The 15489-nt window shown below is 39.2% G+C and overlaps 1 protein-coding gene and 1 non-coding gene across 7 annotated transcripts in view; one reads left to right on the top strand and one right to left on the bottom strand.

Annotated features, from left to right (window-relative positions):
* ARMT1 (acidic residue methyltransferase 1) overlaps positions 1-15489 on the bottom strand; it is a 205892-nt gene that overhangs the window by 16093 nt on the left and 174310 nt on the right. For all 6 annotated transcript variants that reach the window (XM_053592417.1, XM_053592418.1, XM_053592419.1 and 3 more), the window contains one exon: positions 1897-2133. In XM_053592417.1, coding sequence (XP_053448392.1) covers positions 1897-2133 — 237 coding nt within the window. The remainder of the gene's footprint in view (positions 1-1896; positions 2134-15489) is intronic.
* LOC128586956 (U6 spliceosomal RNA) lies at positions 1696-1802 on the top strand. Its single transcript, XR_008380409.1, has one exon. It is a non-coding gene; the product is annotated as a U6 spliceosomal RNA (small nuclear RNA).

Here is a 15489-nt window from a genome sequence, read left to right as displayed (position 1 = left end):
ATTATTATCGAAGCACATCACACAGATCTCTGTCTCATGAGCTGTAACAGTGGACCACTCTGGAACTACCATCATCTATCAGAAAAAGGGGAATAGAGGAATGGGGGCCGTGGTTGGATGTGTTCCTTGTCCCTTCACATTCTCATGCCTGGTTTCTGTGCTTCTAGCCCAAGGCAGAGGCACATAAATCAGGGATATCTAGCCAACACCTTACCAGAGATGCCTTCCATTTTTGGAAATGTATAATCTAACTTGAAGACAGAGTTATGTCCAGGAGAATGGCGTCCAAACATTCCCACTCAGACCGCTTGCTTCCCAAACTCCTTCCCATGCAGTTTGGGAACTGTGACATTTCCCAAACTCTCCCATGCAGTTTAGGAATGGTCACATTTTCTCCAGCTGCTGTGGCCTGAATATTTGAGCTCTCTCAAAATTCTAATGTTGAAACCTAATCACCAGCATATTAGGGGGCATGGTTCTGAGGGGAATCATTAGATTATGAGGGTGGAGAGCCCTCACGAATGAGATGAGTGCCCTTATAATAGAGGCCTCAGAGAGCTGCCTGGTCCCTTCCACCATATAAGACCACAGCAGGAAGGTGCTGGCTCTAAGCCAGAAAGCTGTCCTCATCAGACACCTTAATCTTGGACTTCTCATCCCCCAGAACTGTGAGAAATAAATTTCTATTGTTTCTAAGCCACACAGTCTGTGGTATTTTGTCTTAGCAGCCTGAACGGACTGAAACACCAACCTAGACCCCCTCACAAAAAAAGTTTCCCTCAAACTTTTCCACCTTTTTAAATATGGCCAGAGCTCTTAATTCCTGAGAGGTTTTCTTTCTGAGAACACTCACTCTTATGGCTTGGCTTTCACCAACTCTGCCTGACACATGAGCCAAAGCAGAGGCAGCCAATGGGGGAAAATTCCTAGGATCAGAGTCCACTCTACGTCCTTTTGAGCTTTAGAAAGGGAGCAAGATGAAAGCCAAAGCAATAAAGGTCAGGCTGCCCGGTACATGTTTCTTTATGTCTGACTTCATGATGGGCTCACCAGATAAAATACTCCTCCTTACAACCAGCAACCAAATAAGTACTTTTTTTTATGGCTTACATCTGTGCTTGGTTGGCTATCAAGTCTGGGTGCCACTGTTGGAGATTTGAGGCTATTTCCTGAAACTGATCTCCGCTAGAGATAAAGCTTCTCTCCTAAGCCCCAATTAACATTTAAGGATCTGGGATGATGCAAACTTCAGAGGCAATCACTGGACATAATTAAAAGCCCTGCCACAGCCAGACCCTGGTTTTTCACCAGATTTCCACTGCTTTGATAAGAATGTTTCTTTCCTACAATTCATGCCACGAAAATGTGAGTAATTCGTAGGAGGGAAGGGGTGGGGGAAAGGAAAAGCAGAGAGAGGGAAGGAGGGAGGGGAGTGGGGCTTGGTGTGTGCCACACCTTTGGGGAACAAGACACGATTGTAAGAGGGACTTTACCCAACAAATGCAATCAGTGTAACCTGGTTTCTTGTACCCTCAATGAATCCCCAACAATAAAAAGAAAGAAAATGTGAGTAATTTTCCTGAGCAGAGTAATTCTTAATGGCTACTTAAGAGCCAAAAAGATGTCAGAGGGCGAGAAGATATGTTGAAATGACACAGAAAGCTTTGGAAATTGATTTTGAAGAAATGTATGTCATTGCTTGATTCGGGAGCACATATACTAAAATTGGAATGATCCAGAGAAGATTAGCATGGCCCTTGGGAAAGAGTGATGCGCAAATCCATGAAGAGTCCATATTTTCTTTTAAAAAAAGGAAATACATGAATAAATATCAAGCTTTTTACATTGTCCTGTAATTTCCTAATCAAGAGGTTTTGTCATCAGATTTATACCCACCTGCTTTTCTCTCTTTTCTGCTTCTTCCAGAGATTTTTTTAGTGTCTTCATTTCACTGGTTACCACTTCTAACATGTTTCTGGCCCTTTCTTTATTCTCCTTAGCCTCATGTTCTGTAGTATCCAGTTCTGACTTGATAGATTTTATCTTTTTCTCAGCTTTCTCCTTCATCTTCTCCAGCTTCTCTCTGGATTTATTTAGATCTTCAATAGTTTTGGTCTGTTCCAAAGTTTTAATCTGAGAAGTGAAGAGAATGCTGAAATTTTATTTTTTTATTTATTAAGGAAGATTATATAAGCAAGACAAATCAGAAGTCATTGTAATTCACTGCATAACTTTTTTATGAATAAATAACAGAATTCAACCCAAATAGTTAGATAGACTTTGCTAAGCATAGGTGCTGGACAAACGTGTCTTAAGATATAGTTTATCAGCAACATCACAGAACGCTCTCATATGGAAAATCAATGAGAGAGCAGGATTCTCAAGTTAGATATTAAAATTAAGTCTTCTGGTTGTACACACATACTCTTACATGCTCCATCAGCAAAAGTAACTTGCATTTTCTGCTGCTACGAATGGGACACCCCTGCAATGTAAACATTAGGAAGGGTTAAATGTCTCCTCACAATGTATCCTAGGGAAGCCCCACCTAAAATCCCTTTACCAAATCTTCATGACTGTTGTGAAAAAAACACATGCTGGCAGTTTTCAGAAGAAGTGTCTTCTGACTCTTCCAGTGAGTATGGAGGCAGAAGGTGGCAATCACATTCCACAGCAAACAAAGAAGGGAAGTGGTGGCTGCCTCTAAGGTGCTATTCCAAGATCTTTTTTGTTTGTGGGGGTTTTGTTTTGTTCTTTGAGACAAGGTCTCCCTCTGTCACCCAAGCTAGAGTGCAGTAGCATCATCATAGCTCACTGCAACCTCAAACTCCTAGGCTCAGGAGATCTTCCTGCCTCAGCATCCCCATTAGCTGGGACTATAAGCTCCCACCACCACACGTAGCTAATTTGTTTTCTTATTTTTTTGTACAGATCATATCTTGCTATGTTCTTGCCTGGGCTGATCTCGAACTCCTGGCCTCAAGTGGTCCTCCAACCTTGACCTCCCAAACTGCTGAGATTATGGGTGTGAGCCATTGTGTCCAGCATGTCCCAGGCAAGCCAAAACACAGGTGATCCGTATAGCCGGGCGTTGTGGCAGGCGCCTGTAATCCCAGCTGCTCGGGAGGCTGAGGCAGGAGAATCGCAGAAGCCCACGAGCTAGAGGTTGCTGTGAGTCCTGTGACATAATGGCACTCTACTGAGAGCGGTAAAGTGAGACTCTGTCTCTACAAAAAAAAAAAAAAACACAGGTGATCCTGTGGTGTATGACATGTTGTCTTTACTAGCTTATTATTTAAGATTATACCAGGCTGCTTATAAAATAATTTAAGTAATAAAGGAATAAAATTCTGATCCATACTACAACATGGATGAACTTTGAAAACATACTAAATGAAATAAGCAAGACACACACACACAAATATTGTATAATTTCACTTCTATGAGGTACCTAGACTGTAACAGCATGGAGAAAAGAGGCTGTGGACAAAGAATGGGAGCCATTGCTGATGAATATGGAGTTTCAGTCTGGGATGATGAGAAAATTTCGGAAATGAATAGCGGTGCTGGTTGCACAACATTGTAAATGTATCTAATGCCACTCAATCGCACACTTAACAACGGTTAAAATGTTAGATATTATGTTCTGTTTATTTTACCGCAATAAAAAAGAATCTGGGGCAGCTCCCCCATAGACACAATTTTTTTAATGATCATTAAAAATATATACAAATGAGCTACCACTTAATATCCACTATAATGACAAAAATTCAAAAGGCAGACAATTCCGAATGTTAGCAAGGATGTAGAAGCTGGAACTCTCACACACCAAGGATGGGAATGTAAAATGTTACAGGTGATGTGGAAAACAATGCTCCAGGTTTCCAAATGTTAAACAGAGTTGCCATGTGACCCGGCAATTTCATTCCTAGTTATACCACCAAGAGCATTTAAAATTTATGTCTACATGAAATGTTCACAGAAGCAAGTTGATAATCACCAAAAAGCGGCAACACTCCAAATGTCCATCCGTTGATGAATACAATGTGGTCTAGTCATACAAAGGAATGTTACTCAGCTGTGGTAAAGAATTGGAGTAGTACAACTTGCTACAACCTGGATGAACCTGCAAAACATCACTTCAATCGCTGAAGCCAATTGCTCAAGACCACATACTTCATAATTCCTTTTGCATGACACATTCAGAGAAAGCCAGGGACTGGTGGGAGGATGGACGGGGAAGCAACTACTTATGGGTACAGGGTTTCTTTGAGTGGGTTATAAAACTGTCCCGAAATAAATAGTGAAGCTGTTTGTACAACTTTGTTAATATACTAAAAACCAGTTGATTGTACACTTTTGAAAAGTAAATTTTATAATATGTGAACTCTAATGTGATAAGGCTGCTATCCAAAGGTTCATTTACAAAAAAGCCCTTAAAAAAACATCAAAACAAATGACCTTGAAATAAATAAGTAAACTTGTAAGCATGGAATGAATAGACAAAGAGCAAAGGCCAGGAGGGCTCTGATTTAGTTCTGAGCTTCCTAATAACTTAGACAAAGTATACTCTCAAAGGAAAAGCATCATTTTGTGTTTTAATGTCACCAAATCATCAAAATATTAAGGCTTGAATAGAATAAAAGCTACTCATAATAAAATTGTAAGTGTCTGCTGTCTCCTCCCTTCCCTCCCTTTTCTTCTTTCCTAAGAATGAGGGAAATCTCTCCTTGTATCCATCTACTCTGTCCTATTGCTCCTCTGGCAGAATCTGGGTATAGGAAAGATCGTCAGGAGTCTGGAAGGAAGCCAGGAAGGGAAGCCAAACGGACCTACATGACAAAGGGACCAGAAAGAAATAGGAAGAGGGGTATGGAAACTTCAACCTTCTGATTTCAAGATTGTTCCTTTTATAAGCACTAAAGGAAGCAAGAAAAGCTTCATCTTTCTCTGCTGTGCCCTGTTTAATAGAAGAATTTGTTCGTAAAATTTGGATTCAGTCAAAAGGCCACAGTCAAGGATCCAGAAGGCAACATGTGGCCCCATGGCTACTGGTTCCCAGCCCAAATTGCAATGGAACAAGAGGGGGGACCATGACGAGGCCCGGGAGTTGTGTGGCAATGCGGGGGGAGAAAAACGGAAATGAGAACAGTGGCTTCTAGCGAAGGGAATCCTTCTTCGTATTTATTATCGAGTAATGATAATAAGGCTGACAAGGAGGGAGACAAGATGGCGGACTGAAGCCAGCTTTCAACAAAGGCTCCCGTCCAGAAGGAGAGTTAAGGGACAGGAATTTAGTAAGTATCCTGGTGGACTTGAGCCTCACCAAGAGAGAAGGCTGAAGAACGCACATCAACACCGCTGAGGCAAGTTGTGATCACAAGGACGCAAACAAAAGCTGAGACTTCAAGCCAGAGTAGAAGTTGCAATAGGATCGAACAGAAACCAGCTGAAAACAAGACAGAACCACTTTGCTCCACCACGCCAGACAGGGCCCCAGTTTCTCAGGCCACAACACTGTACGGGCCCTCGATAAAACCCCAGGGGAAAAACCAAAGGGAGTAAACCATGGGGCGGAATCAGCGGAAAAACTCTGGTAACATGAATAACCAGAATAGATCAACCCCCCCAAGAAAAGATACGGCAGATGTGATTGAAGATCCCATTCATAAACAACTGGCTGAGATGTCAGAAGTCGAATTCAGAATTTGGTTTGCAGACAAGATTAATAAAATGGAATTAGGAATTCGAGGAGAAATTCAAAAGTTGTCTCAAGAATTTAACGAATTTAAAGACAAAACCACCAAAGACTTAGACACACTGAAACAAGAACTTACAGCCCTCAAAGATATGAAAAATACAGTAGAATCCCTCAGTAACAGAATGGAGCAAGCAGAAGAAAGGATTTCTGACATTGAAGATAAAGTCTTCGAACGCTCCCAATCTCTCAAAGAGGAAGAGAAATGGAGAGCAAAAACGGATCACTCACTCAGAGAGCTCTCAGATAATTCGAAAAAACATAACATAAGGGTTATAGGAATTTCGGAGGCTGATGATGTGGCAGCCAAGGGCACAGAGGCCCTTCTACATGAAATTATGAAAGAAAATTTTCCAGACATGCCTAGAGAATCTGAAATTCAGATAGCAGACAGCTTCAGAACCCCAGCACGATTCAACCCCAAAAAGCCATCTCCCAGACATATCATAATTAGCTTCACTAAAGTTAACATGAAAGAGAAGATTCTCAAAGCAGCCCGGCGAAAGAAAACTATAACGTACAAAGGTAAGAATATTAGAATAACTGCAGATCTCTCTGCTGAAACTTTTCAAGCAAGAAGAGGCTGGTCATCAACTTTTAATCTCCTAAAGCAAAAAAACTTTCAACCCAGGATCTTGTATCCAGCTAAACTGAGTTTCATCTATGATGGAGAAATTAAATACTTCAATGACATTCATATGTTGAAAAAATTTGCCATAAGTAAACCAGCTCTTCAGGATGTTCTCAGACCTATCCTCCACAATGACCAACCCAATCCTATACCACAAAAGTAAACTCACTCAGAAACTTCGGATCAAACTCCAACTTCCACACTGGCGAAAGGATTAAAAATGTCCACTGGACCTTTGAAAAACTCGATACCCAAAATTCCACCAGACTTATCCTTACTCTCCATCAATGTGAATGGCTTAAACTGTCCTCTAAAGAGGCATAGGTTAGCTGACTGGATACAAAAACTTAAGCCAGATATTTGTTGCATACAAGAGTCACATCTCAACTTAAAAGACAAATACAGACTCAGGGTGAAAGGATGGTCATCCATATTTCAGGCAAATGGTAATCAGAAAAAAGCAGGTGTTGCAATTTTATTTGCAGATACAGTAGGCTTTAAACCATCAAAAGTAAGGAAGGACAAGAATGGTCACTTCATATTTGTTAAGGGTAATACTCAATATGACGAGATCTCAATTATTAATATCTATGCACCCAACCAGAATGCACCTCAATTTATAAGAGAAACTCTAACAGACATGAGTAACTTGATTTCCTCCAGCTCCATAATCGTTGGAGATTTCAACACTCCCTTGGCAGTGTTGGATCGATCCTCCAGAAAGAAGCTGAGCAAAGAAATCTTAGATTTAAACCTAACCATCCAGTATTTAGATTTAGCAGACATCTACAGAACATTTCATCCCAACAAAACTGAATACACATACTTCTCATCAGCCCACGAAACTTACTCCAAAATTGATCACATTTTAGGTCACAAGTCTAACCTCAGTAAATTTAAAGGAATAGAAATTATTCCATGCATCTTCTCGGACCATCATGGAATAAAACTTGAATTGAGTAACAACAGGAATCTGCATACCCATACAAAAACATGGAAGTTAAATAACCTTATGCTGAATGATAGCTGGGTCAGAGATGAGATTAAGAAAGAAATCACCAATTTTTTGGAACAAAATGACAATGAAGACACAAGCTATCAGAACCTCTGGGACACTGCAAAGGCAGTTCTAAGAGGGAAATTTATAGCACTGCAAGCCTTCCTCAAGAGAACGGAAAGAGAGGAAGTTAACAACTTAATGGGACATCTCACGCAACTGGAAAAGGAAGAACATTCCAACCCCAAACCCAGTAGAAGAAAAGAAATAACCAAAATTAGAGCAGAATTAAATGAAATTGAAAACAAAAGAATAATACAACAGATCAATAAATCAAAAAGCTGGTTTTTTGAAAAGGTCAATAAAATAGATAAACCTCTGGCCAACCTAATCAGGAAAAAAAGAGTAAAATCTCTAATATCATCAATCAGAAACAACAAAGACAAAATAACCACAGACTCATCAGAAATCCAAAAAATCCTTAATGAATATTACAAGAAACTTTATTCTCAGAAATATGAAAATCTGAAGGAAATAGACCGATACTTGGAAGCATGCCACCTTCCAAGACTTAACCAGAATCAAGTGGAAATGTTGAACAGACCCATAACAAGTTCAGAAATAGCATCAACTATACAAAACCTCCCTAAAAAGAAAAGCCCGGGACCAGATGGTTTCACGTCAGAATTCTACCAAACCTTTAAAGAGGAATTAGTACCTATATTACTCAACCTGTTCCAAAATGTAGAAAAAGAAGGAAGACTACCCAACACGTTCTATGAAGCAAATATCACCCTGATCCCCAAACCAGGAAAAGACCCAACAAGAAAAGAAAATTATAGACCAATATCACTAATGAATATAGATGCAAAAATATTCAACAAGATCCTAACAAACAGAATCCAGCAACACATCAAACAAATTATACATCATGACCAAGTTGGTTTTATCCCAGGGTCTCAAGGCTGGTTCAATATACGTAAATCTATAAATGTAATTCAGCACATAAACAAATTAAAAAACAAAGACCATATGATTCTCTCAATTGATGCAGAAAAAGCTTTTGATAATATCCAGCATCCCTTCATGATCAGAACACTCAAGAAAATTGGTCTAGAAGGGACTTTTCTTAAACTGATAGAGGCTATCTACAGCAAACCCACAGCCAATATCATATTGAATGGAGTTAAATTGGAATCATTTCCACTCAGATCAGGAACCAGACAAGGCTGCCCATTGTCTCCATTGCTTTTCAACATTGTAATGGAAGTTTTAGCCACCGCAATTAGGGAAGAAAAGGCGATCAAGGGTATCCATATAGGGTCAGAAGAGATCAAACTCTCGCTCTTCGCAGATGATATGATTGTGTATCTGGAAAACACTAGGGACTCTACTACAAAACTCCTAGAAGTGATCAAGGAATACAGCAGCGTCTCAGGTTACAAAATCAACATTCATAAATCGGTAGCCTTTATATACACCAACAACAGTCAAATTGAAAAAGCAGTTAAGGACTCTATCCCATTCACAGTAGTGCCAAAGAAGATGAAATATTTGGGAATTTACCTAACAAAAGACGTGAAAGATCTCTATAAAGAGAACTATGAAACTCTAAGAAAAGAAATAGCTGAAAATGTTAACAAATGGAAAAACATACCATGCTCATGGCTAGGAAGAATCAACATTATCAAAATGTCCATACTACCCAAAGCAATATATACTTTCAATGCACTCCCTATTAAAGCTCCACTGTCATATTTTAAAGATCTTGAAAAAACATTACTTCGTTTTATATGGAATCAGAAAAAACCTCGAATAGCCAAGACATTACTCAGAAATAAAAACAAAACAGGAGGAATCACACTACCAGACCTCAGACTTTACTACAAATCGATAGTGATCAAAACAGCATGGTATTGGCACAAAAACAGAGAAGTAGATATCTGGAATAGAATAGAGAACCAAGAGATGAATCCAGCTACTTACCGCTATTTGATTTTTGACAAGCCAATTAAAAACATTCAGTGGGGAAAAGATTCCCTATTTAACAAATGGTGCTGGGTGAACTGGCTGGCAACCTGCAGAAGACTGAAATTGGACCCACACCTTTCACCATTAACTAAGATAGACTCTCATTGGATTAAAGATTTAAACTTAAGACATGAAACTATAAAAATACTAGAGGAGAATGCAGGGAAAACCCTTGAAGAAATTGGTCTGGGTGAGTATTTCATGAGGAGAACCCCCCGGGCAATTGAAGCAGCTTCAAAAATACACTACTGGGACTTGATCAAACTAAAAAGCTTCTGCACAGCTAAGAACACAGTAAGCAGAGCAAGCAGACAGCCCTCAGAATGGGAGAAAATATTTGCAGGGTATAACTCTGACAAAGGTTTAATAACCAGAATCCACAGAGAACTCAAACGCATCAGCAAGAAAAAAACAAGGGATCCCATCGCAGGCTGGGCAAGGGATTTGAAGAGAAACTTCTCTGAAGAAGACAGGCGCACGGCCTTCAGACATATGAAAAAATGCTCATCATCTTTAATCATCAGAGAAATGCAAATCAAAACTACTTTGAGATATCATCTAACTCCAATGAGACTAGCCTATATCACAAAATCTCAAGACCAGAGATGTTGGCGTGGATGCGGAGAAAAGGGAACACTTCTGCACTGCTGGTGGGAATGCAAATTAATACATTCCTTTTGGAGGGATATATGGAGAACACTCAGAGATCTAAAAATAGATCTGCCATTCAATCCTGTAATTCCTCTGCTGGGCATATACCCAGAAGACCAAAAATCACAACATAACAAAGATATTTGTACCAGAATGTTTATTGCAGCCCAATTCATAATTGCTAAGTCATGGAAAAAGCCGAAGTGCCCATCGATCCACGAATGGATTAATAAATTGTGGTATATGTATACCATGGAATACTATGCAGCCTTAAAGAAAGATGGAGACTTTACCTCTTTCATGTTTACATGGATGGAGCTGGAACATATTCTTCTTAGTAAAGTATCCCAAGAATGGAAGAAAAAATATCCAATGTACACAGCCCTACTATGAAACTAATTTGGGACTCTCACATGAAAGCTATAACCCAACTACAACTTAACAATAGGGGGAAGTGGGAAAGGGGGGGGTGGGTAGAGGGAGGGGAATCGGTGGGATCACACCTGTGGTGCATATTACAGGGGTATTTGCGAAACTTGGTAAATGTAGAATATAAATGTTTTGGCACAGTAACTGAGACAACGCCGGAAAGGCTATGTTAACCACTGTGATAAAAATGTGTCAAATGGTTTATGAAGTGAGTGTATGATGCCCCATAATCATATCATTGTATACACTTATGATTTAATAAAAAAATTAAAAAAAAAAAAAAAAAGAAAGAGAAAAAAAAAAAAAAAAAGGCTGACAAGATTATTTAGTTACTAAATTGCTGATATTGATTTGACAAAAGGGGTTTTTTAAACTGTTTTGTTCTTTTATTGGTACATAATATTTACATATTTATGGGGTGCATGTGAGCATGTTACATGCATAGAATGTGTAATGATCAAGCCAGGGTCTTTGAGGTATCTATCATCTTGTGTGTTTATCATTTTTATGGAGTGGTATCCTTTTAAGTCCTCTCTTCTAGTTACTTTGAAATATATAATATTGTTGCTACCTATAGTCATCTTAGTCTGCTATCAGATATTAGTAATTATATTTTCTTCCTAATTCTATGTCTATATCTATAATCAACTTCTCTTCATACCCTCTTCCCCAACCATCTCTCATGTTTACGATTCTATTCTATATGTCCATGAGATCAAGACTTTTAGCTCCCACATGTTAGCGAGAATGTGCAGTATTTGTCTTTCTATGCCTGGGTAATTTCACTTAACATAATAACCTCCATTTCCATCCATGTTGCTGCAAATGATGTGATTTCATCTTTTGTATGGATGGATAGTATCTCTCTCTGTATATATACGAAATTTTCTTTGTGCAATCCATTGACAAAAGTTTTGAGGTAGCTGTGACCTCTGTGGATTACATCTGGAGCTACTATCAGGGATTGAAATCCTAGGCTTGGGCTTGGGATGCACCTTCTTTGTGAGTATCCAAATCACAGCACAAACCGATCTAATCAATAACTCTGAACATTCCTCCTATCCCACAAGAATGTCAGAGCAATGGAAACAACTATTCTAAGAATAGGACCTGATATGAAGGAGACAGGATGGCTTGGGATATGGGTGTCCAAATACATACTCAGATTTCTAATGTCTTAGGTGACTTCACTAAATTGAGGAAGCCTGAGTCAAATACTTGCTAAACCCTAACTAGACACCAGTTTTTATGACATCACACACAACTTAATTTCTTTAAAAGAATCAAATTTCTTTTGCTATTTTCTGAATGTTTGTGCCTCTGCCCCCCCAAAAAAACAAGTCACATGTTGAAATTCTATACCCCAAGATGTTGGTAGTAGGAAGTGGGGCCTCTGGGCAGCGCCTGTGGCTCAGTGAGTAGGGAGCTGACCCCATATACTGAGGTTGGTGGGTTTGAACCCGGCCCAGCCAAACTGCAACAAAAAAATAGCCAGGTATTATGGTGGGTGCCTGTAGTCCCAGCTATTGGGAGGCTGAGGCAAAAGAATCACCTAAGTCCAAGAGCTGGAGGTTGCTGTGAGCTGTGACGCCATAGCACTCTACCGAAGGGGTGACAAAGTAAGACTGTCTCTAAAAAAAAAAAAAGAAAAGAAAAGAATTGGAGCATCTGGAAGGTGATTAGCTCAGGAGGGCAGAGCCTTCATGACCATAATTAATTCCCTTGTAAAAGATGCCCTGAGAGCTACCTTGCCTTTTCTACCACATAAGGACACATCAAGATGGTGCCACCCATGAACCAGGAAGCAAGCCTTCGCCCAACACTGAATCTGCTAGAACCCTTATCCTGGACTTCCCCCATCTCCAGAATGATGAGAGATGAATTTCTGTTGTCTATAACCCACCTGGGTTATGGTGTTTTGTTCTAGCAGCCTTAATAGATTAAGACAGGGCTGGGGAAACTGCAGCCACAAGGCCACATATGGCTTTCTAGGTCCTTAAGTGCATCCTTTTAACTGAATTCAGATTTTACAGAACAATTCCTCTTCTTTTTATTAATACATTTTTGTTCATCTTTTCTATTTTAAATTTTACTTTTAAAGTGAGCATATTTAAAACAGCAAAAAACTAAATAAGTTACAACAAAATAATCCTCCCAGACTGACCAGCACACTTAAAACATCAGTAAGCCATAAGGATAAATTGAAGCTACTATGCTCATGATTCAGTTCCAACTTCCCCTGCCTAATTTGCACCACTCGAGGCTGGCTGGTGAGTATGCCAGTCTGCTATCAGCTTTTGACAGTGGTGCACTGGGTTTCTGTTTACAGTGAAATTTGTGAATAGTTACACAGCCTGACAGTATTTTTTAATTCTGTCTCCTTAAGGGCCCATCATGTCAAAGAACACCAGAAAATACTGAAGGAAAAATACAGATTTTTTAAGATAGGATTGGGAATTGCAATATTATCTTGTTTTTGCTAAAATTAAGATGATTTTCTGCTTTGTGATACTACAATAACAACATTAAAGAAATTCAATGCTGGGCAGTGCCTGTGGCTCAAGGAGTAGGGCACTGGTCCCATATACTGGGGGTGGTGGGTTTGAACCCAGCCCTGGGCCAAAAACTCAAAAAAGAAAGAAAAAGAAATTCAATGCTCATCAGCATTATAACACTCATAAGGACCAGAAATGTTTTATATGAGAGGGAGAGGCATGAAAGGTTGTATTGCTGAAATTAAAAGATGAAAAGCAAAGAAAATTCTTTCAAGCAACAATAAGACCTGGAAATAATAGCACTAAAGCAAGTTATAAAGTAGTTCATATGTGCTGGAAAAAAGGGAAGCCATTCAGTGATGTAAAAAAATGTGAAAGAGTGCATTGTTGAAGTTGTAGGGCACTTAGACCCTGACAATATTTCAAAATAAAAACCACTTCTTCCAGGAGAACCATAACTGATCAACAGCACGAATTATCCTTTGACTTCACAAAACAACTTCATGCAATATTTCAAAAGGAAAACATATTATTCAATCTCTTTTGGATGAATCAACTGATATGATTGACTCAGGACAGGTTTTATACTTCATTTGGGTCATAACAGGAGATTTTCTTTGCTACAAAGAGTTGCTCTCTTTGGGCACTCTGGCAAACAGAGCACAGGGAATAGATCTCTTCAACAATTTTCAAGATAAATGCCATGAAATTGCGCTGAATTTGGTAAATTTAGTGAGTATATGTACACATGGTGCACCTTCCATGACAGGAAAACATGAAGGGTTTATTGCACAAATAAAAGAAGCATTAACAGATTCAGATACTCTGGTTTCTTTTCAATGTATCTTGTGTCAGCAAAATCTCTGTGCTAAACCCACTATTTTTAGTGACACTTTGCAACAAATTATAAGTATTGTTAACTATATTCATGCAAATTTCAGCATGGCATGGTCAGTTTTATAACATGCTAAAGTTGAATGATGACATAGTCAATGTGGATTTGCCATGTCATTCTAAAGTGCATCAGCTAGTGAAGGTTCAGGTGTTAGCCAAAATTTTATTTGTGCAAGATCAGATAGTTAAATCTTATGCAAAACAGAATCAGCAATGTGGATTTTTTTTTTTTTTTTGAGACAGTCTCACTCTGCTGCCTAGGCTAGAGCACTGTGGCATCAGCCTACCTCACAGAAAACTCAAATTCCTGGGCTTCAGCAATCCTCCCAAGTAGCTGGCACATGCCACTCCACCCAGGTAATTTTTTCTATTTTTAATAGAGATAGGGTCTCACTCTTGCTCAGTCTAGTTTCAAGCTCCTGAGCTCAAGTGATCCTTTCACCTCGACTTCCCAGAGTGTTAGGATTACAGGTGTAAATCACCACACCCAGCCAGCAATGTGAATTATTGAAAGAAGATTTCTGTAGGAATACAACATTTCTATGTGATATCATGTCAAATAATAATGATTTGAATCTTTCTTTCAAGATATTTGGGGGGGGGGACTCCAAGCATTTCAAAAAAAGCTATCTGTTTTTCAAAACAGGATCAGGATGAACATTTTCCCCAGTTAGCAATGGTCACTGATGAGCAGGATAATACATGTGAATCATTTGGATAGTATGCAGTTGTTCTAGACCTATTAATTGGAGACCACACGGAAAAGTTCACTGACTTTGAGAATCATGACATCACAGTCAAATTTCAGCCTCCTAGTTGATATCACCAAGGCACCTGAAGAACTACAGATGGAATTGACTGACCTCTCAGGAGATGACATTTTAAAGTCATTACTTGATGCTAAGAAAGATCCAGCTGAATTATGGAAAAATGTAGTAGAATACACACGCCTTTGGCTACCTGCCCAAAAACGCTTTCTTGCTTCTTGCTTTTCAAGCTCTTATTACTTTGAGTCTATGTGCTCCTACCCTACCCAACTTTTAAGGTCACAAATGACTGATACCCATCTAGAGGATCAACTGAAACTGCAGACCTCCATGCTGTAGCCAAATATTCAAATACTTCCCAACAAAAGCCAGACACAACAAGGTCATTAAAGGATTGGTTAATTTTAAAATTAACAAATAGCTTTTGTTTTTTGAAATTATTAAGTACATAGTATATTTTTTGAAAAATAATATGTTTTTTAAGTATAGCTAATTGACATTTCTTGAATGCAGCCTTATTTGATTACAGCTAAATTAATGTGGCCTTCTCACATGAAAAGGTTCCCTGCTCCTGGACTAAAGACACCTTGACACCTTTCTCCTCTAGCAAGGAGGCTGATCACAGATTTGCTTAAATAGGTTCATAGCTATTGAACTGGCTCCCTCCAGAGGGTACAAAATCTCCTGGTAAACTGACAGCTGCTGTGGGAGTTAAAAAAAGCAGAGAGAGGGAAGGAGGGAGGGGGCGGGGCCTTGGTGTGTGCCACACCTTCTGGGGGCAAGACATGATTGCAAGAGAGACTTTACCTAACAAATGCAATCAGTGTAACCTGCCT

This window comes from Nycticebus coucang, chromosome 5, assembly GCF_027406575.1.
Source record: "Nycticebus coucang isolate mNycCou1 chromosome 5, mNycCou1.pri, whole genome shotgun sequence".
NCBI lineage: Eukaryota > Metazoa > Chordata > Mammalia > Primates > Lorisidae > Nycticebus > Nycticebus coucang.
This window is presented reverse-complemented; position numbering and strand designations above follow the sequence as displayed.